Source organism: Anolis sagrei, chromosome 1, assembly GCF_037176765.1.
Source record: "Anolis sagrei isolate rAnoSag1 chromosome 1, rAnoSag1.mat, whole genome shotgun sequence".
Lineage (NCBI taxonomy): Eukaryota > Metazoa > Chordata > Lepidosauria > Squamata > Dactyloidae > Anolis > Anolis sagrei.
Genome location: NC_090021.1, coordinates 32539683 through 32561269, shown reverse-complemented (window position 1 = coordinate 32561269; position 21587 = coordinate 32539683). Strand labels below are relative to the sequence as shown.

General features: G+C 40.0%; 2 protein-coding genes across 2 annotated transcripts in view; one reads left to right on the top strand and one right to left on the bottom strand.

Moving 5' to 3' along the window:
* The window catches only part of FLVCR1 (FLVCR choline and heme transporter 1), a 21018-nt gene extending 8831 nt beyond the window's left edge, over positions 1-12187 (bottom strand). The window contains exons 1-9 of the mRNA XM_060754300.2: positions 9922-12187; positions 8641-8785; positions 6675-6815; positions 4824-4891; positions 3970-4073; positions 2683-2793; positions 2315-2420; positions 1183-1294; positions 51-115 (exon numbers count right to left, since the gene is read on the bottom strand). Of these exons, the coding sequence (XP_060610283.2) occupies positions 51-115; positions 1183-1294; positions 2315-2420; positions 2683-2793; positions 3970-4073; positions 4824-4891; positions 6675-6815; positions 8641-8785; positions 9922-10626 (1557 nt within the window). The 5' untranslated portion in view covers positions 10627-12187. The remainder of the gene's footprint in view (positions 1-50; positions 116-1182; positions 1295-2314; positions 2421-2682; positions 2794-3969; positions 4074-4823; positions 4892-6674; positions 6816-8640; positions 8786-9921) is intronic.
* Positions 8082-21587, top strand: SPATA45 (spermatogenesis associated 45). The gene is made up of 3 exons (XM_060754301.2): positions 8082-8205; positions 19250-19601; positions 21463-21587. Exons 2-3 carry the CDS (start codon positions 19337-19339, stop codon positions 21480-21482), a joined length of 285 nt encoding a protein of 94 aa, XP_060610284.1. The 5' UTR covers positions 8082-8205; positions 19250-19336; the 3' UTR covers positions 21483-21587.

The following is a 21587-nucleotide window of genomic DNA, read 5'->3' as shown; positions in this document are numbered from 1 at the left end:
AGATTTAGTGGCTAATCATGCCAGCAAATTAAAAGATTAAAACTACTTACAGATTTAGCATCAACATTTATCCCTGAATTCACATTGTGCCTCCGCAAATCTGATTTGATTAAAGCTAAAAGAAAGAAAGAATTTTGTATCAATTCCAATGCAGTGAATAATTCTGCTGGGCAAGTTTTTCAGTCTTTACAAGGTTGCTTACTTCTGAATCAATAGACTACCCCTATATAAAAATAACTATCAAAACAATGTTTTTAAGGGAACTTCCAGATAAAGACTAATAGCACATGGTCCAATATGCTAGAAAGGACTCACCAACATCAGAAATAGGGAAAGGGAAGTGCCTTAGAACAGGGACTGGAAAAAAGCATGTGCACTGCCTTTCGATATGAAGAAACTAGAGATAGCAAGGGTTGAATTATTCAACTAATTGAAGCACTTTGCAGGGAAAGTTCATTTACATACAGATTTCCCTTTCTATGTATTTAGCAAAATAATTATACAGCAACAATTCTTATTAATACAGAAAAGTTAGACGGATGCATAAAATCAAGAATGAGTGAACTTATGTTTTAATATTTGCCACTTTCAAATTATGAAAGGTGTGCTAGGTTGTGGCATTATTGGAATTCTGAAGAATCTAGTGGCCACCTGGTTCTCTGCAGTTATGCTGTGTTTTATTTCAACAACCATTAAACTACTTTCATTACCAAACATTTCTCTTTATTAAAATGTTCTGCTAATGGAAAACTAAGGAGCACTTCAATGTTCTCACTTATACATTTGCTTGGGTCCCATTCTCATCATATCCTTCTCTTGAACATGACTAGTGTTCCCTCTCTCTCTTTTAGATTACTGCCTACTTCCATTTTCCCCTTCGAAGTCAAAGGAAATCAAGCCATTGTTCTATTAGCTGTATTCATTTTCTCCAACCTTAGGTTCTTTCTGGAAATTAATTGAGGTAGTTTTTATTACTGTTTCCTATTCTCAAAACCCATTCTCTCTTAATAAAGTTTTTTTTAAAAAAAAACAATTATCAAAAAGCTGTAGTGATTAAAATGAAAAGATACAGAAATTTAACAAATGAATCCAATCCTTAAGGGGAATTATTTATTACTGACAATTTTCCAGTAGGAACAAGGCATGTGTTTACATTAATTTGATATAAATCTAACTAGTTACCTGTTAAAATGATACCTATAAACATCCATACAAAGAGGAAAATGTTTCCTGCACGGGGATTGTAATCTGTAGTGAGTTTCCCTTGAATCAGTGTAAAGATTATTCCAAATATCTGTAATTAAAATACAAGAAGGTTCTCATTTAGATGATTCATAATTGTTTAGACAATGACAAAAAAGAAATGTAAGATGTTTGTTTGCAGAGCTCATGTTACAGTATGGCTTTGGTGGCTGTGATTACAGACCACTTCCATGGGGCATCTCTCCTTCCCAAACTCTATTTAAAACTGGCCATTATCTGAATTTTCAAATTGGTGTCTAGAGCAATTTGTTTTTTCTCTTATCTTTTCCCCCTTTGCATTATATGTTTTAGACTCAGTTTAAGCCAAGGGTTACCTAGCTTTTTAAAAATCAATTTTTACAAAAGAAGATCTGAGAGCCTTTTTGGCAGAAAGGCCAAGTTTTAAAAATGATGTATACAAATATCATTGTCTCTGTTAAGAACATTGTCAACAAAAACTGTTGCCTCATCCTAGTTTTCCTCCCTCCCACTCCATAACACACTGATAGGTTTCTATTTACTCATTACTCTTGGGAGAGGCATATTTGCACTACACTGATGGAGCAGAGTTATTTACTCATTCTGCTGATCTGTGCAACAGTGCAAAAGGAAGCATTCCCCACAGCCCACCTAAGATTCCAGTGGGAAAACAGCTGAGTAATGTTATATTGCATTCGAAGCAGAAAGGGCAGATGTGGAGGAAAGAAAAACTAGAGCAGGCTGGTGAATCTTAGCAAAAAAAAAAAAACAAACCTATTTCATGGCCAATATTCGGTTCATCCCCCAGTTTGATACTGCTCTAATTATGGGCAAATCAAAAATATTTTCATGCAAATTTAAATGGAACATACACAGTGGCATCTGAATATTATCAGCAAAGATGTGGCAAGCTATAAAAGGAATCTAATATATTAGAGAGATCAAAAAATGCTTTATTTTGACTAGTTATGTCAAGCATCCACAGTATTTTTAAGCAATAGATAAATTTGTTACAAGGCTGTGAGCTCTCTGAGCTTTATTCTGAGTAGTAATTATTCCAGTAAATATGCTTTACGAAGTATTCCCTTAATACCTGTGCTGAAGCATTCAAAAGCCCTGATGAGGTGCCTTCTGGCTCTGGGTATGTGATTTCCACAGCAAATTCAAATCCAAGGGGGAGGTAACCAGTCATAAAGAAGCTGTCGAAAATATCCAAAATTCAAATTAACAACAGCACTTAAGGACCAAACATCAAAATCAATTATTTGTCGCTATTTATTGCAATTAGAAGGAGACATAGTACTTGGTACTTTACAAAAACCAGCCTTAACATCCAGTTCTGAAAATTCATTCTCCACTAAATGCATTTTCTGCTAGAAACCTACTATACAATAAAGGCTTCTAATTTAAGCTACTCCAGAGAATGACAGAATGTTTTGTTAAGACTTTATGCATCCTTACCCAAGTGCTCCACCAGTCACAAATACGACTATTAGGTGTCCACAATCCAAGGTGAATGTAAATACAATCATCCCCACAAAAGAGAGGATATACACAATTAATGTTGTCTGCCTATGAAAAGAGCACAAACTTAACATTAAAAAGTACAGCCATTCCAATGTCATCTGTATTATTTTCTATACTTTTAATTAAACCACTTTGAACTATAAACATAGAAGTATGCAACCTTTCAATCTCCTGTCTCTGTACAGACTATCATTATCAATATTACTTATGTAAAATAACAATACAGTTGGCAATTTTACTCACTGGGGTTAGGACCTCCAGAAAGTGGGAAAACTATAAATTTTAAAAACATGTTTTTACCTAATAGAAAATTTCTGTAGGAATATCTAGTTCCTTTAATGCAATTCTATCACATTGTAAGACCTATAAATGCCAATAAAAATGTTCTCCCTGAACTTTCCAGGTCTTCCTGTGCAACTCTATCACAAACGTGACTGTGGAAGTTGACCACAGAGTAACATTGGAGGACTCAGAGATCTCTAGAGAGAACATATCAATCAAATCCATGAATTATCAAATCTGCCACTTGTAGAACTACCACAAGTGTGGTGTGTTAGCTGTAGTATGTCTTTCTATCATTCAGGTTTCATTAGATGCTTAACCAAGATAATATAAAAACTCAACCTAAGAAAAGCTGTAGCAAAAGAATACAATGCAATTAATTACAGAGGAGAGGTTATCTTCTAACAAAAGGCTTTAAATTTCCTTAGAAGGGGAGCCGCACAAGTCTGGCTTCTGCTGAAGTTTTCAGCAGCATCCAAACTTCAGAAAGTTAGCTTAAGAGGTGGGGTGCATTATTTTCATTGCTTGTTAAATTACAGCCATACTGGTAATATCTGGCAAAATGGTAACTGGCCACTTGGCTTAGTAAAGTAAATAAAGGTTGTATACAACAGGAAGTCATAAAAGGTGGTGGTGGAAGAGGAACTTTGCTGTGATGCCAGCTCCTGTTTCATAAGATATAATGTATGAAGTCTTGAGAAAAAAAATCTGAACCAGGGCAGGATGTCTGCATGGTCATGAATTACCAGATTAAACAAGGGATGAGTGTCATTGTGAGGCTCATTCCCAACCACACATAAAGATGTCTCTCACCATGTTACACTACTTAAGGCTGATGGGAGCCACAGTCCAACAACATCTAGAGGACCTACGGCCACAGGAATTAAGCTCAGTAACTACGACAAAAAGAACAAACCATTTCCCCACTTCCCAACTTACTTGTACGTTTTAGTGCGATCCAGCCATAAGCCACAAATAACTGAGCCTACCATGCCAGCTACCACAAGTGTCAGGCCAATCCTTCCCGCATTCACTTCTTCTCCCTTTGAATAAAATAATTGTGGAATTACCTATTAGCGATATTGTATCTACTACAGTAAATATGCATGCACAGTCTCTTTCTCTTTCATCCTTTTGTCTCAGAAATGATAGGATCTGAGAATCATTAAGTAAAATATGGCCACAACAATAAAAAGGAAAGTCTGATGTTGTCTAACATGCTTAGGAAACAACAAAAAAAGTTGTTCTCAGAAGCCAGAAGACGGACCTCCCTATTACTAGGAAATGCTTCCAAATAATGTATTTGATATCTATCAATAATCCATAACTGACCCATTCCTTTAGTGTGCAATATTTTATTCTTGAGTCAGATCTTTGCTAGTAAAGGTAAAGGTTTCCCCTGACATTAAGTCTAGTCGTGTCTGAGTCTGGGGGGTGATGATCATCTCCATTTCTAAGCCGAAGAGCCGGTGTTGTCCATAGACACCTCCAAGGTCATTTGGCCAGCATGACTGCATGGAGCACCATTACCTTCCCACAGAAGTGGCATCTATTGATCCATTCACATTGGCTGGCAGAAGCTGGGTCTAACAGTGGGAGCTCACTGCTCTCCCTGGATTCGAACCTTTCAGTCAGCAAGTTCAGCAGCTCAGCGGTTTAACCAGATCTAGATCTTTGCTAGTCCTAGGCAAAAATGCTACTGCTGAGTTATAACAATAATATAACCAAGTACTAATCCTTAAATAAAACATCAATAAGGAAAATCATTCACAAGAAATTCTAAAGAAACTTACTTTATAATGAGAATCTATCATTTGGTTTAGAAGGGTTGAAACTGAATAAAAGGCTCCAGTCATTATTCCTATAAAAGGAAAATATTTTTGTTATGGTTACTAAAACAAAATCAAGTAAAACTAATTATAAATCCTTCAGCAAATTTAAGTTGCAACATACAACTTTATTAGCATCAATATGTAAAGGAGAAAGATGAAGGTCTAAGATGAAAACAGATTAAAACGATCCCTATCTTGTGTGGTCAATGAGTCATTCACCACAATCACACTGGCCGGTGACCCAAGGAATCAAATAACAGACTTTCTATGAATTGAGTAGGATCAAGAGAGTAATGCTTGTCAATAGATGTGGTCACCTTCCTGTGCTTGTGACTCAACTGTTTCTGCAATCACATGCAAGAATGAATGAATGAAACTTTATTTATAGCCTGCCCTATCTCCTCGAAGGGACTCAGGGTGGTGCAACAATTGCCTAGAAAACACAGGTATCTTGCATTTCTGAGGCCAAATTATCTAAATTAATCCTTTGTTACTGCAGATAGGTGAGAAAGGTAGTAAATGTCCCATGAACCTCAACCACTACTTAAAGAGCATCAAAAACATGTTCAGCATATAAAAAAGCAAATGTGGCTCATGGTAGTTTATGTGTAAGACAGCCCAATAAAATGTGGGACACTTCCAGAACTCACATGAAATCTCGAACAAGAACTAAACTTGCTTCAGCATGAATGTCAGAATCATACAGAGCACAATTTTATTGAATTGTAAAGATCAAAATACATGAAGCAATAACATTGCTGCAAAACCTATGAGGAGCTGAACAAGTTATCCTATATTTTTATAGACGTACACTCTTGGCTTTATAAATGTTTCAATAAAAATGTTTGGGGAATATTTAGTTAGTCATTTATTTCTGAGCATAAGTTCTATTTAAGGAAAATATCAGATAACTACAGGAATTGGAGCAATATCAATTCAAAATGAAAATGTTTACATGCATTTTGAATAAACTGAAACTTGTCAAATAATGGAACAACCCATATAGCAGTTTGCTGTCATATATTTCTCTTACGAAGACTTGCTAATGTATAGGATGCTATTTTATCAATTTAAGTGCAGATGCTCTAGATCAGGGGTCCACAAACTTTTTAAACAGAGGGCCAGATCACAATCCCTCAAACTGTTGGGAGGGCCAGATTATAATTTGAAAAAAAAAGAATGAATTCCTATGCACACTGCACATATATTTGTACTGCAAAAACACTTTAAAACAATACAGTAATAAAAATGAAGAACAATTTTAACAAATATAACTTTATTAGTATTTCAATGGGAAGTGTGAACCGGCTTTTGCCTGATGAGATAGGTTTGTTGTTGTTATTGTGTGCTTTCAAGTCATTTCAGACTTAAGTTGACCCTGAGCGAGGGCCTGGTAATCTACCTTGGAGGGCCGTATCCGGCCCCTGGGTCTTAGTTTGAGGACCCCTGCTCTAGATAATCTATATTAAAGTACACAATGTGGAATGCTAAGGAAGTGTATTGGCTCTTAGGAGACCTTGAAGGGATGAATTTCTTCCCTTTAAAAAAAATTGAATAGCCCCCCAAATTTCTTTACTGGGTATGGGGGCATTTTCACATTTTGGGTTTCAAAAAAGGCTCCCCTGGACATACATTTGCCTGAAAAATATAGTGTGACTGTACCTTACCTATCCTACTAGAGCCACTAGACATTGTGAAGCATTTCAGAGCCTTTTATTATTATTGCAAATTTCCATTTTTATCCATAGAAAATGTCATCTCCAAGAGTTGTACTTGGCTACCTCTGATATACACAAATGATCCAATACTCACCATAACTTATTAGCAAAAGAACAAAAGGAACATTTTTGAACAGGTTGACAATCGATTTTATATACGAGTGATCTTCTGTAGATACATTGAGGAGAACTGCTTGAGACTGACTTGGAGGATATTTAGGTTTTTCCTTAAACACTAGGAAGAAAATTACAGAAATATAAGTTTTGTCAATCATTCTTGTTACTCAAATGTCAGCAAACCCAGAAGCAGACCAAGTACAGTGTTATCTTTTCCCAACTTGCAGTAATTCCCAGGCTGAGACTAGACTTTTGTTTGTTCTTTTTCAGATACTTTTTGCTATCAAGTGTTACAGATGCTGCCTTGCACTGTATCAAAGATTTTTATTTTTTTCTTACTGAAATTGCTGTATTGTTTCAACCTTTCACTTAATAACGGTAACTTTTTATCACTGCCTTTGGGGATTATCTCTAGTTTTTACATGTAGTTCTATTTATTGTTTTTAATAACAAAGTAAGTAGGGCCACGTGTGCTACCTTGAAATCACTGGGGAAAAGAAATGGGGCCAAAGTGGAGTCCACAACATGCGACTGTGGAGAAGAGCAAACCACAGACCACTACAATGTAGTCCTAGCCCTGCCACATGCACAATGGGGGACCTCCTTATAGCAACACCAGAGCACTTGAAGTGGCCAACCTCTGATCAAAGGAAATTTAGCATAATGCCAAGTTTTTAACTTTGTAGTTTTTATATATATATTATAATTGTATTCTCAATTTGCTTCTATCACAATAAATAAATATAAACATCTAGGGAAAATGTAGCATATAGAGAAGACTCAGAGAAGCCTTACAAAGGCAACGATTCGATGACACACATAAGCATACATAAATAAACAACACGTCAAAAACCAAACAATTAAAAACATTAATATTAAAACATCAGTTAAAATCACACAATCAGAGTCCTATTCCAGGGACATTCCATTCTTCACTGTCTTATTTCATACTTTCTTATTGCATTGTTCAAATTTACTGGCCAAAGATTTGGTCCCAGAGCCATGCTTTTAACTTTTTCCTGAAGGCCAAGCAAGAATGGGCTTTTCTAATCTTGCTGGAAAGGGAGTTCTATAGACAAGGGGCCACCACTGAGAAGGTCCTGTCTCTCGTCCCCACCAGCTTGAGAAGGAGGTGGAATTGAGAACAGGGCCTCCCCTGATGATCTTAGCCTCCAAGGTAGATCATAGAGGGAGATATGTTCGGACAGGTAGGCTGGGCTGGAACTATTTAGGGCTTTATAGGCTAACGCCAGCACTTTGGATTGTGGTTGATAGCAGACTGGCAGCCAGTGGAGCTGACGTAACTGGGGGTTGTGTGCTCCCTGTACGCCACGCCAGTGAGCAATCCGGCTGCCACCCAGTGGACCATTTGAAGCTTCTGAACAGCCTTCAAAGACAACCCCACACAGAGCGTGTTGCCGTTTTCAAGGCAACTCTGAGACAAAGCTATTACAGAGTTTTGTTCAGAGTGGGATTGCCCTTGCCTTCATTTGAGATGTCTTGAAAAGGTAAATGGAAACATTGTTGAATTCTATGCATTTTTAAAGAGAGAAAAATCTTGTTCAACACTTTGAACAGTAGAATTACTCAGAAATGCTTGCTTTTTTCCCTTGCTGTTATCCAAGTTAAGAAAGAATTTATGGCTTAAAATGGATGGTCAAATATAGCTTCATCTGTGATCAAGACTGCATCTACACGATAGAATGAATAGAATTTGATGCCACTTTAACTGCCATAATTCAGTGCTATGGAATCTTGGAATTTGTACTTTCATGAGGGACTAGCACTCTTTGACAGAGAATGTTAAAGTAAGGTTAAACTGGATTCATTCTAAAGTATAGATGGACCCCAGCCTTCAATTTAGAGTGTTCCACGTTTATGAATTCAAATTGCATTGCTCTCTTCAGTTTGAAGTAAAATGACCACAGTTATGTTCTACTTACCAAATGCTACTAGGATAAAGAGGAATGTAGATATGGCTGCTGTTCCATAGAACATATTTCGTATGTTATACCCCATGAGATCCATGTCATCAGCTGTGTTTGGAACTAAGACTGGGGGCAATAAGAAGCCAATTGCTGTGCCTAGCTGTAAAGACATACCAATGTAATAACAAGTTTTAAAAGCTAAAAAGAGATTGTTACATTATATAAAAGTAACAAAAAAGATAGTTAGAAAGCATATTATTCCTTCATTAACCTGTGATGTGATAGCCACTAATGGGGTTATTTAAGGTCATGGTATTTCAGTAACACATTTTTCTTGGCTACTTTTGGACATGATCAGTTGTATACAGGTAATGTGATACACTTTTTCTGGCAGAGTTTCATACAACATCATATTCTGTATGATTTATTTGTCCAGCCAGTGATCCTCACTCTAACATTTACACCAAAGCATTAGCAGTAATAACTGATCATAAACTATACTAGCAATCTGTATTCTCTCTGTAATGACTCTAACTCTATAGCTGAGATTCTGAGTTTGCAGATGTTCAGAATTCTCCTCTGTAATGTCAGGAAAAACATATAACTAGAAAAATGCAAGAAATTGCTTTTTCCTTTATATTCCACAATGATAAAGCAACACTCATTCCAAATCCTAGACCAATCAAGAACAGGATTTCAAAACATTACTGTGTTAGCAAGGCTCACTGGGTTATCTCCACTTAAATCACAGTCTCCTTTGTGGAGAGAAAAAGTGGGGTATAAACAAACATAATAATAATAATGGAAATAACACTAATTGTTGTCTATCATATGGTAATCTTATTTACCTCATGGATAACCTTAATAAGTTACAATACAATCCTGCCTTAGCAAAGACATAACTAGATCAGAGTTCCTCAGAGTGGTGGTTCATGCCAGTCTATAAGCCATTGGCTACCTTAGCGAGTTTGGAGAAAACTGCACATATTATAATATGGCACAGATGCAGTACATTTCTGGCACGTTGAAAAAAAGTTGCAGGTCCACCACATCAGAAAGCTTGATGACTTAAGAGGTCTCTGTGATTCAACTTCACACATCCTTTGCTTTTTTACAAATAAAGCTGCTTCAAGTACCAATATAGACAATCTGCAACTATGTAATTACCACACAACAATTAAGCTTTTCATCCTATGCATAAAGACTCTTGTCTTTTAATCCATTTTGCACATAAGTTCTTCACGTGAGCACCTTTTTGCAGAGATATCCAACCCAAGCATCCTCCATCCCCCTTACCTGATTTCCAAGCACAGCTACAGCGCAAGCAGTGGACACTTCCTTGGGTCCAAACCAGACAGAGGCAATCCGAGAGGGCAGTCCCAAAATAAAAACCTGAGCTACAGAACACACAATCTGTGCCAACAAGGTAACTGGGTAGAGGTTTCGTTGAACACTGGCACACTTAATCCAAGCACCCAAACAGTTGAGTCCAGAGCCCAGCAAGGCAGTGAGGCGAAGGCCACGAATGTCCAGCAGCCAAGTGGCTGGAAAAATCAGAGGAATGTATGTCACCATGTATGCCATGGAGAGCCAATCAATCTGAGAAGTTGAGACATTGTAGTATTCAATGAAGATAGTTGTCAATATACTATACTGGATCCACTGGAAGGCATTTACCAGGGAGTACAAGCTGAAGATAGCCAGCACCACCAGCCTGCGCTTGGAAAGCCGAGTGGTCAGCTTACTTCCTGATGTGGAGGAGGACAGCATCGCTTCCACCTCTGGATGCTCCTCAAGATTAGGAAAGGAAGGGACACCACTTCCAAGTTCCACATCGCTCTCAGCTACCAAAGGTGTGGAGCAACTGCTGTGTTCAATCTCTTTGCCTGGGAGACATCCATTCTGCTGGAAGGGATGCACCACAGCCACTTTCAAGGGCTCACCACCACTCTCCTCGCCACCCTCCCCAGGCTCCCCCATATCAGCTCCCTCACCACCCATCCTGACCCTTGAGCCACTCCCCTTCTCTATTCAGTTTCCAAATCAGAGACAGATACTCTCCACCTACTGAGAATCTCCTTCCTATAATCCCTTCTCTCTACAACCACTTCTCCCAATGCTTTAGTGACTCTCTCTCTGAACACACCCCATCCTGCCCCTTAGACACATACAGTTACAAGATTATTCCACCCACACAGCATGCATTTTTCCTCCTCTCAGAAAAATGCTCCTCCCCTTCCCCCCTACTATGCTATTACATGATTATTTTCCACAGTTTAGACAGCTGAGTACCACCCCATACACACTTGCAAGACTACTCCTGGTGCCAGGAAAGCACTCCTTTTCTACCTCCCTTTTCCCTCCCAAGTATTGCAAAATTATTTTCCACAGCTGGGACACTCACAGCTAAATAGATTCCTCAAATACAGAATTGCAAAGTTACTCCAACCCCATGCCATGCATTTTTCCTATCCTCAGAGAACTCCTCCTCCTCTTATGACCCTTCTCTCTCACTTCTATGTTATTGCAATATTATTTCCCACAGTTTGGACACAAAGAGCTAAACAAATAGGCCTTGCCACATCCCCACAATTGCAAGGCTAGTCCAATATCACAATATGCATCTTCCCTGCTTCCAGAAAACTCCTTTTCTTCTGCCTCCCTCTATTTTCCCCACTACTGCAATAATATTATTTCCTACTTAATATCCCCACAATCACTCATTATAATATTATGAGTGCAATAATATTATTTCCCACTAAATACTGCAATACTATTTCTCACTAAATACCCCCACAATCACTCATAATAATATGAGTGCAGTAATATTATTTCCCACTAAATACCCCCACAATCACTCATAATAATATTATGAGTGCAATAATATAATTTCCCACTAAATACTGCAATAATACTATTTCTCACTAAATACCCCCACAATCACTCATAGTAAGAATGCAATAATATTATTTCCCACTAAATACTGCAATAATATTATTTCCCACTAAATACCCCCACAATCACTCATAATAATATGAGTGCAATAATATTATTTTTCACTAAATATTGCAATAATATTATTTCCCACTTAATACCCCCACAATCACTCATAATAATATGAGTGCAATAATAGTATTTCCCACTAAATACCCCCAATCACTCATATATATATAACAAGACAGCTTCCCTACTATGCTACTGCAATATTATCATTTCCAAACTAAATACCCCCACGCTCACTCTCTCTCACACACAGTACAGCCTCTGCTGTCCACACACTCAGGCCAAGGCCCCCCTCAGCCTGCTAAACAGTATCTTCTCCTTCTCTTCCTCCTCCTCAGGTGTTTCCCTGACCTTGCCTATCCTACCCCAACCTGGGCCTCGCTCCCTCAGCCTCCACCCGCCATAATCTCTCCTCACACAACCAACAGCAGTCGCTCATTCAGGCAGGCGTGCTTGCTTCCTTTCCCTCCCCTCAGCTCAAAAAAATGAAACGTCCGCCTCCCTCGAGAGATAGCTCGCGACCGGCTTCCGCATGCGCAGACGGCTCTGCTCGCTCGGCAGACTTCCGAGGCCATCTTCTCAACCAATCAGGGGCCGTGGAAGGATGGACGGCCTGCCAATCGCAAAGGAGAAGGGGCGGGGCTTCTGAGTGCGGCGCAAGGGGGCGGGGCTTCATTAAGCCACCTTCCAGCTCAACAGAGGCCACGTGGAACTGAGGTCCTTTCCACCTAGGCCTAGATCCCAGACAAACCCCACATTATCAAAGTGTGGACTGTGGGCCCTTCCACACAGCCCTATATCCCAGGATATCAAGGCAGAAAATCCTACAATATCTCCTTTGAACCGGATTATCAGAATCCACACTCACACAATGTGGGATTTTTCTGCCTTGATATCCAGGAATATAGGGCTGTGGGCCCTTCCACACAGCCCTATATCCCAGGATATCAAGGCAGAAAATCCTACAATTGGAATATATGTCAGTGTGGACTCAGATAACCCAGTTCAAAGCAGATATTGTGGGATTTTCTGTCTTGATATTCTGGGATATAGGGCTGTGTGGAAGGGCCCACAGTAATGTAATTGTGGCTGTATAAAGCCCCACATTATCTGCTTTGAACTGGTTTATATGGCAGTGTGGACGCTGGGCCCTTCCAGACAGGCCCTACATCCCAGGTTTTCAGCTTTAAACTGGATTGGATGAGTCCCCATTGCCAGATAACCTGGGATAAATGGAAAATTTGAGATCAGATCCTGGGATATAGGGCCTATCTGGAAGGGCCTTCATATAATCCAGTTCAAAGCAGATATTGTGTACTATCAGTGGTTCTCAACCTGGGGTCCCCAGATGTTTTTGGCCTACAACTCCCAGAAATCCTAGCCAGTTTACCAGCTGTTAGGATTTCTGGGCGTTGAAGGCCAAAAACATCTGGGGACCCCAGGTTGAGAACCTAGCTTGATATTCTGGGGGCCCTTCCACACAGTTCTATATCCCAGAACATCAGGGCAGAAAATCCCACATTATCTGAGTGTGGACTCAGATAACCCAGTTCAAAGCAAATTTTGTGGGATCTCCTGCCTTGATATTCTGGGTTATATGGCTGTGTGGATGGGCCCTGTGTTACATTAGGTTAAGTTTGTGTTAATTTGTTAATTAATGTTAATACCAAGTCAATGCAGTTTAGGGGATATAAGATCTGGGTTGTTGTGAGTTTTCTGGGCTGTATGGTCATGTTTCAGAAGCATTCTCTCCTTAGGTTTCACCCACGTCTGTGACAGGCATCCTCAGAGGTTGTGAGGTCTGTTGGAAACTAGGCAAGTGAGGTTTATATATCTGTGGAATGTCCGGGATGGGAGACAGGACTTTTGTTTGCTTGAGGCAAGTGTGAATGTTGCAAATGGCTACCTTAATTAGCATTTAATGGCCTTGCAGCTTCAAAGCCTGGCTGCTTCCTGCCTGGGGAATCCTTTGTTGGGAGGTGTTAGCTGGCCCTGATTGATTCATTTCTGGAATTCTGCTGCTTTTTGAGTGTTGCTCTTTATTTACTGTCCTGATTTTTCATAATTTTCCATTGTAACTCTCAAGCAACCAGAAGCACCATTTATCCGACATCTTCCAATCCCCGTTACCTGAGATTCTACTGCATTTTACTTCTCTTGAAAATGACAGTTAAAGGTGTGCTAGTTGCTTTAATATGTAATAAGAAATTGTGGGTTTTGTAGTTTTAATTTAATTTTGTGTTGTATTTCACAAGTACGTTTTTTCTTTGTAAATTTGAATTTAAAAAATTGGAGAAAATAAAAGAAAATGACATCTGTAAGGGATCTAACTATAGTACTTATTATATTATATGGTTTGTCTTTGTTTATTGTGCACCACCAAAGGAGAAGAGCAGCTTCATTTTATTCATAGAATCATAGAATCAAAGAGTTGGAAGAGACCTCATGGGCCATCCAGTCCAACCCCCTGCCAAGAAGCAGGAATATTGCATTCAAATCACCCCTGACAAATGGCCATCCAGCCTCTGCTTAAAAGCTTCCAAGGAAGGAGCCTCCACCACACTCCGGGGCAGAGAGTTCCACTGCTGAATGGCTCTCTTATTAATGGAAGGTTGAATACACTGACTTAATGTATTGATGAAGGCTTTCATGGCTTGAATCACTAGGTTGTTGTGAGCTTTCCAGGCTGTATGGCCATGTTCTAGAAGCATGACATTTTGCCTGCATCTATGGCAGGCATCCTCAGAGGTTGTTGGGAGGTGATTAGCTGGCCCTGATTGTTTCTTGTCTGGGATTCCCCCAGGCAGTAAGAAGGCAGACCTTAAAACTGCTAGGCTATTATATGTTAATCAAGGTGGTCAGCTGAAACATCCACACCTACCTTAAACAGACAAAAGTTCTTTCTCCCACCATGGACATTCCACGGATATATAAACCCCCTTTTCCTAGTTCCCAACAGACATCACAACCTCTGAGGATGCCTTCCATAGATGCAGGCAAAATGACAGGAGATAATGCTTCTGGAACATGGCCATACAGCCCGGAAAGCTCCCAAAAACCCATTATACTGGCTTAGTTATGAAGGTTTGAAATGATTGTTGCTAAGCACTTTTGGAACTTCCTTAAGGTTCTGTGTTTTACATTCACTGTTGAAATCTAACTTAGGAACCCAACTGGCAACTCCTCTTTGCCAGAAATCGAAGCACTGAAAGGCTCAGGTATGTATCAGCAAACATCTGGATGGGGTGAGCCTGTCCACATCGCATAGGTGGGCTTTCAAAAAGCCTTTGACAAAGTCCTACAATAAAAACTCCCGAGCAAATTTGGCAGTCATGGGATTAGAAAGACAGCCAGTTCTCACATTGATTGATATCAAAAGCTAAAGGTAGGAATAAATGAAAGGATACAAATAGAGGGATGCAAGAATATGTGTTGCAACAGTATTTGAACACTGTTTAGTGGTTACATTTAGTATCTCAACTGTTTCCCAGTGAGATCAGAGTACATATGCCTCCTCGTCTCTCTTATTTTATTTCAGCATACACAAAATAAGAGATAGGTGGTAGGTCAAGCTGAAAGGAAGCAACTGTCTACTGAAAAATACTAAGTACTTCACCAAATGAGAAATCTCAGAATTCAAGAGGATACAACCATGACAGTTAAAGTGATATCAAACTGTTTTGTTCCTTGTATAATAAAATGACCAAATTAAGGTTTGCTTTTGGGAATTTTAAAAATGTGAGCCAGGCATGTAGCCGGGGGGGGGGGGGGGGCTTGAGGGGCTTCAGCCCCCCCCCCCCCGAAATTCTCATGGTGGTTCGCGAAAAGGCCTTACTGGTGCATTATTTAAACTCTTATGTTTATTCAAATCATGATCTGATCACCATACTCAATATATCCCATATGCATGGGGGTATTGGGGTAATGATACAAAAGGTTTGCTAGGGTAGACCCTCTTTCACTCAGACTCACCCCCCCCCCCCGAAACTCAGGAAACTCAGGCCGCCCCTGAACCCCCCCCCCTGAAAAAATTTACCCCCCCCCCCCCGAAACGAAATCCTGGCTACGGGCCTGATGTGAGCCATGGTTGATTAGGTTACTTTACATCATCCTGAGGAAAAAAATATGCAACTGATTTTTTTTAATGTCTGAAGGTTTTTTTAAATGTCCTCTGCTGCTTTGCCTCCTGCCTGTCAGTGTCTGTCCTCACAGCTCCACTGAGATCTTTCAGATGTGCCATCTACATTGCCATATAATGCAATTTCAGAATGCAGTTTTACTGCATTGTATGGTAGTTTACTGTTCTATAGACAATCAGTTGTAGCTGAATATGATTGCCTTCAAGGGGAAGAGACTTGGTGATGAGTTCGTAGATTAAGTCCCGGGAAGTCATGCTACCCTTCTATTCTGCCTTGGTCAGACCATACCTGGAATACTGTGTCTTTTTTCTGGGCACCACAATTAAAGAGAGATATTGACAAGCTGGAATGTGTCCAGAGGAGGGCGACTAAAATGATCCAGGGTCTGGAGAACAAGCCCTTTGATGAGTGGTTTAAAGAGCTGGGCGTGTTTATCCTGCAGACGAGAAGGCTAAGAGGAGGCATGATGAGGGTAATGTATAAATATGTTAGGGGAAGTCATAGGGAGGAGGAAGCAAGCTTGTTTTCTGTTGCCCTGGAGACTAGGATGCGGAACAATGGCTTCAAACTACAGGAAAGGAGATTTCACCTGAACATTAGGAATAACTTCCTGACTGTGAGAGCTGTTCAGCAGTGGAAGTTGCTGCTCTGAAGTGTGGTGGAGGCTCCTTCTTTGGAGACTTTTAAACAGAGGCTGGGTGGCCATCTGTTAGGGTGCTTTGAATGCGATTTTCCTGCTTCTTTGCATGGGGTAGGATTGGGTGTCCACAAAATCTCTTCCAACTCTATGTTTCTATAACTGTAGAGACCACACGCTAAATCCACATGGCATTTCACTCTGAGGACCTATATTTCCAGATGTAAGGTTGTCCGGACAAGAGTTTGCTTGATGTGCTTTCCTCTTGGCACTTTCTCCCTTTTGCCCTCCACTTGTACCTCTTCAAAATCCATAGCACCATTGACAATAGCTGACCTGTAGTTAGAACGTTAAAGGACCAGGGCTTCCCAGTTCTCGGTGTCTATGCCACATTTTTTAAGGTTAGCTTTAAGCCCATCTTTAAATCTCTTTTCCTGTCCACCGACATTCTGTTTTCCGTTCATGAGCTGAGAATAAAGTAACTGCTTTGAAAGATGGTAATCCGGCATTCAGACAACATGGCCAATCCAGCGAAGTTGATGGAGAAGAATCATCAGTTCAATGCTGATGGTCTTGGCTTCTCCCACAACGTTGATGTTTGTCTACCTGTCTTCCCAAAAGATTTGCAGGATTCTGCATAATATGGCCGTGTAGATGGGACCAGAGAAGGAGAAAGAAAGAAAGAAAAAGGTAGTGACAGCAGTTCTGAGTGTAGAAAAGAAGGGAAACAGACCGTGAGGGGAAAGGCAAGCGAGCCATGCCAGATGGTGAAGGAATGTCTGGCCATTTGAGGGCAATGGAGCAAGGCAGATTGATGGAGTTGGTGAGGCAGCAGTCAGAAGAGAGGGAAGGGGGAAAGGGAAGGTGAAATGACTATTTAACTCAAATGGTTAGAAATATTGTTAGTAGTTCTACTGGTTTGAAACAAGAAATGCATGCTCTTCCTTTTTTTTCTTTTCAAAACATGGAAATCCTGTTTTTATGCCTCTTCCTTGTAAACTGCATCCTGGTGCAATGCAGGGGAAAGAGGAAAAAGAAAAAAAGAAAACTTGCTAATATGTTATGGAGTAGCATTCTGTAAGTATCAAGGAATGATTGGGAATAAGTAAAGGTACTCAGTTCCAGCACAGAATATTATGTGATTTTAGATTTCTGTGGGGGAGAGGAAGATTTTTTAAAGGGCCTTTTCTCTGGACAGGAGGATTATTTGGTGACAGTTAGAAAAGTCTGTTAAGAGAGTGGGTTGGGAGTGGAGGTGACTGGATGATGCTGAGTGAATGAAGGGAAGAATTTCAGATAACATCTACTTTATATACTCGTATATAAGTTGACATCACGTATAAGGCTAGAACAGGTTTGGGGATCAAAATTATGGATTTTTATATGATCCATGGATAAGTCAAGGGTTATTGCATGGAGCAGAAGTACTGCTGTATTAAAAAAAAGACCAGAAGTGATGCCATGGCGGAGAGAGCAGGGATATCAGTGCTTGTTTTAAGTTCTTCTAGATCAGACTAAACATTTCACCACAATACTTAAAGAAGGGACTGGTTCCTTTTTTGGTAAAAGTTAAGTTACAGAATCCACATTGACATGTGGATAAGTTGACCCAAGTTTATTCAGGTCGATTTTTAGCTGAAATTTCTAGACTCATATATAAGTATATAGAGTAGATCAGTGTCCCCAACCAGTGGTCTATGGACCACCACCAGTCCACAAGAACGAAAATATGGTCAGTGGCTTCACCATTACAACACAATTGCCTCGAAACCACTTGACAACAAAAGCGACTGGTCTTGCAAAACCTCTTACAGTGCCAAGGCAACAGGGATGTTGAGAGGAGAGAACCTGACTACCCACGAAAGATTACTACTACCACATCAGGTCTAGATTAAATATGGTTTTCTTTGGGAGAGCACATGGTGACTACAGGATGGTATATGTTCTGTATCAGAAACTAGAGCTGATGTGGTTTATCCAATGCAATTTTCTGAATCAGCATCCCAAATAAGCAAACCAAATCTAAAGTTGGGTTGTTGTAAGTTTTTCGGGCTATATGGTCATGTCCCAGAAGCATTTTCTCCTGACGTTTTGCCTGCATCTATGGCAGGCATCTTCAGAGGTTGTGAGGTCAGAGGTTGTAAGATGATAAACTTACACAACAACCCAGAGATTCCAGCCATAAAAGCCTTCTACAATACATTGACTCTAAAGTTGACCAAAAACAGATTTGTTATCTTTTTGGTACTAATGTTGGAGAGCGGTCCCTGGTCAAAATGGTCCCTCGTCAAGTGGTCCCTGGTCTAAAAGAGTTTGGGAACCACTAGGGTAGATTCGTCCAACATTTATCTGTAATTTGCAGTTTTTATTCTTTGTGTGAGATTGATAATAACCTTTGTTTAATGTTTTCTGTTACATATTTCCTTCTGTTACATATTTACACTGTTCTATACATATTATAGCTTTTTGTCATAACCTTGGGCTAGTATAATCAACATATTGATTGATATAGGATATATTCCATTAGCTGTTTAGGAACAAGCTTAACACCAAATAAACAATTTCGACAAAGACCATATCCGCACCAAAATCACCTGAAAGTCCAGAACCCAATTTTATCGAGGGACTGTAGCATAAGGTGAGAATGGCCAGCTCTCAGGGCTAAGAACTGCAAGATCAGTCTCAAGTATGCATTCATCATAGGATGCCAATGGAGAGATTTTAGGGCTGAGGAGCTTTTTTAAAAAGTGATGCTTCAGTAGGCCTGCTAGAAGGACTCTCCTCTCTTTCTATCTCCCCTACCTGTCGGGATTGACTATCGAGGTCAATTTTCCTATCTTCTTAGGTTTCATTTCCATGTCAACCAAGCAGGGATATCAGCTCACGTGGCGGCTTCTTTTTGTCCATTGAAGCAGGGATTTATCTCATTACTATGGCTAAGTCTGTTCAACCAGCCATGTCTGCAGAAGAGCAAAAGCGCCTAATAGATTATAATCGGATGAGGGAATCCAACTGCTGGCTGGAAAGCAAGCTTGAATCAACCTGGCTCAGGCCTCAGAGGAGACATTATCCACAGTCGAACCGGACTTCAATGGAAAATTATATAGTAGAGAAGCACGAATACATTAGTGGGAGGACCTCTTGGATAAGGATAACTCCTCCTCAGAACAGAGAAAAAAGGCATTTTCCAGAAAAAGGTAAGCTCATATATAGTGTACTCTAGATACATATTACTGTTATTTAAGTCTGTCATTTTTTCTTTAAATACCTGGTTAAATTCAAGGGCATCACTAACGGTTTGTTGTCTACAAGCTGTCCATCTTCTTCATTTACCTGTTTTTTTAACCTGTTCACCACTGCATTTTCTTTTCCTTTTCTCTCTTCCCACCACATCATTTTCTTCTTCCTTTGGATTCAATTGTAACTGAATTACCAACAGCAAACTGCTGACCACAGACCAATATGCACAAGATGGAATTATATACAATTACTATTGGATTCATTTCGGTCACCACTTTCAGAATAATGAGAAGAAAGGCTGTGTTTATTTGTCTAGTTTTAACCTTATCTAAAATTGCCTACAATTCTGCAGGGGTTTAACCTTTATGGCCAAGAGAAGTGCCACTGACAAAGAGCAGAAAGAACTTTGCTCCTTACAATTTTTCTTTCCAACCAGTCCTGTGTGCAACACATGATAATTCAAATGAGAACTATGTAATTTTTCCCTCTAGTCCCATTTAAAAAAACAAAACAAAACAAAACACACACACACACACAATATCTCCTTGAAAGTTTGGCCAGCCAATAGCTGGGATTGTGTTTGCTTCTCTTCACTATTCAAGAAACAGCTTCCTAAGATCTACAGAGATACTCGCAGGAACATCTCAGTAAACAAGAGTCCAAAAGTGGCAGGCTAAAACCCAGCACCTCAATCAGTGGCTAAGACTGGATAAGAAATTCCCTCTTGGGCACACAGAAGACTGGATGACCTGGAAGGTGCTGAACAGGCTGCACTCTGGCACCACGAGATGCAGAGCTAACATTAAGAAATGGGGCTACATAGTGTAGTCCACGACATGCGAGTGCGGAGAAGAGCAAACCACAGACCATCTACTACAATGCAACCTGAGCCCTGCCACATCTCTCTTAGGCAATCCCTCATAGCCCGAGGATGATGGTCCTCCAAGTGTAGTGTCTTGGTTGTGGGTCCATAGGTGGCTGTGGAGCCTTATTCTTGATCCACATGTTCTCCCACAGTGAGGACATCAATTTTCAGGTGGAAGGCAGTCCCGATCAGGGTTGGCTTGAAGTGCTTTCCTCTTGGCATTTTTCTCTTTTCACCCTCCATTCGTACCACTTTGAATTCTGCAGCACTGCTGGTCACAGCTGACCTCCAGTTAGAGCAATCAAGGGCCAGGGCTTCCCAGCTTCCTATGTCACAGTTTTTAAGATTGGCTTTAAGCTCACTTTTCCTGTCCACTTCTTGAGTTGGAAGCATAGTAACTGCTTTGGGAGATTGTGATCAGGCATTGCAATGGAGCGACTCCAGAGGCACTCCAGGTGAAAGGACATTTAGCATAATGCCAAGTTTTAAAACACTTTGTGCTTTTAAATGCATTTTAACTGTATCTTCAACTTGCTTCTGGCATGATAAATAAATACTGGTAACTATTTTTGGACCATAAAGCTCTGCTGGAATAAAATCAATACATATACGCACATATAATACTTCCACACACCATTCTCTTCTGTGTAGAATCTCAGCCTGAGATACTTGGGCATATCACCATGACATTCGTCACCAGTTTAATGCTGCAGCTAAAAACAACCCAATGCAATTCTAGACTGTGTCAACAGGGGCACAGTGACCAGATCAAGGGAGGTAATAGCACCACTCTATGCTGCATTGGTCAGACCTCAACAAGAATACTATACCTAGTTCTGGGCACCACAATTGGGAAAAAACTGCATTAAAAGTATGTCTTTAATCAAATGATTGCATAGGAAAGTTGTTTTGTATAACTCAGTGATTCTGTTCTCCATTTTTATTATTTACAGACCATGCTATCTTTGGCTGATCTGTTCCTCAGAAGCTGTTTCTGTTGGAGTACTGGGCAGCTGAATGAAAAACATTGTTGTCAAGTTGTTCCTTCTTTCATTAAACTCTACATGGTTTGAAGATA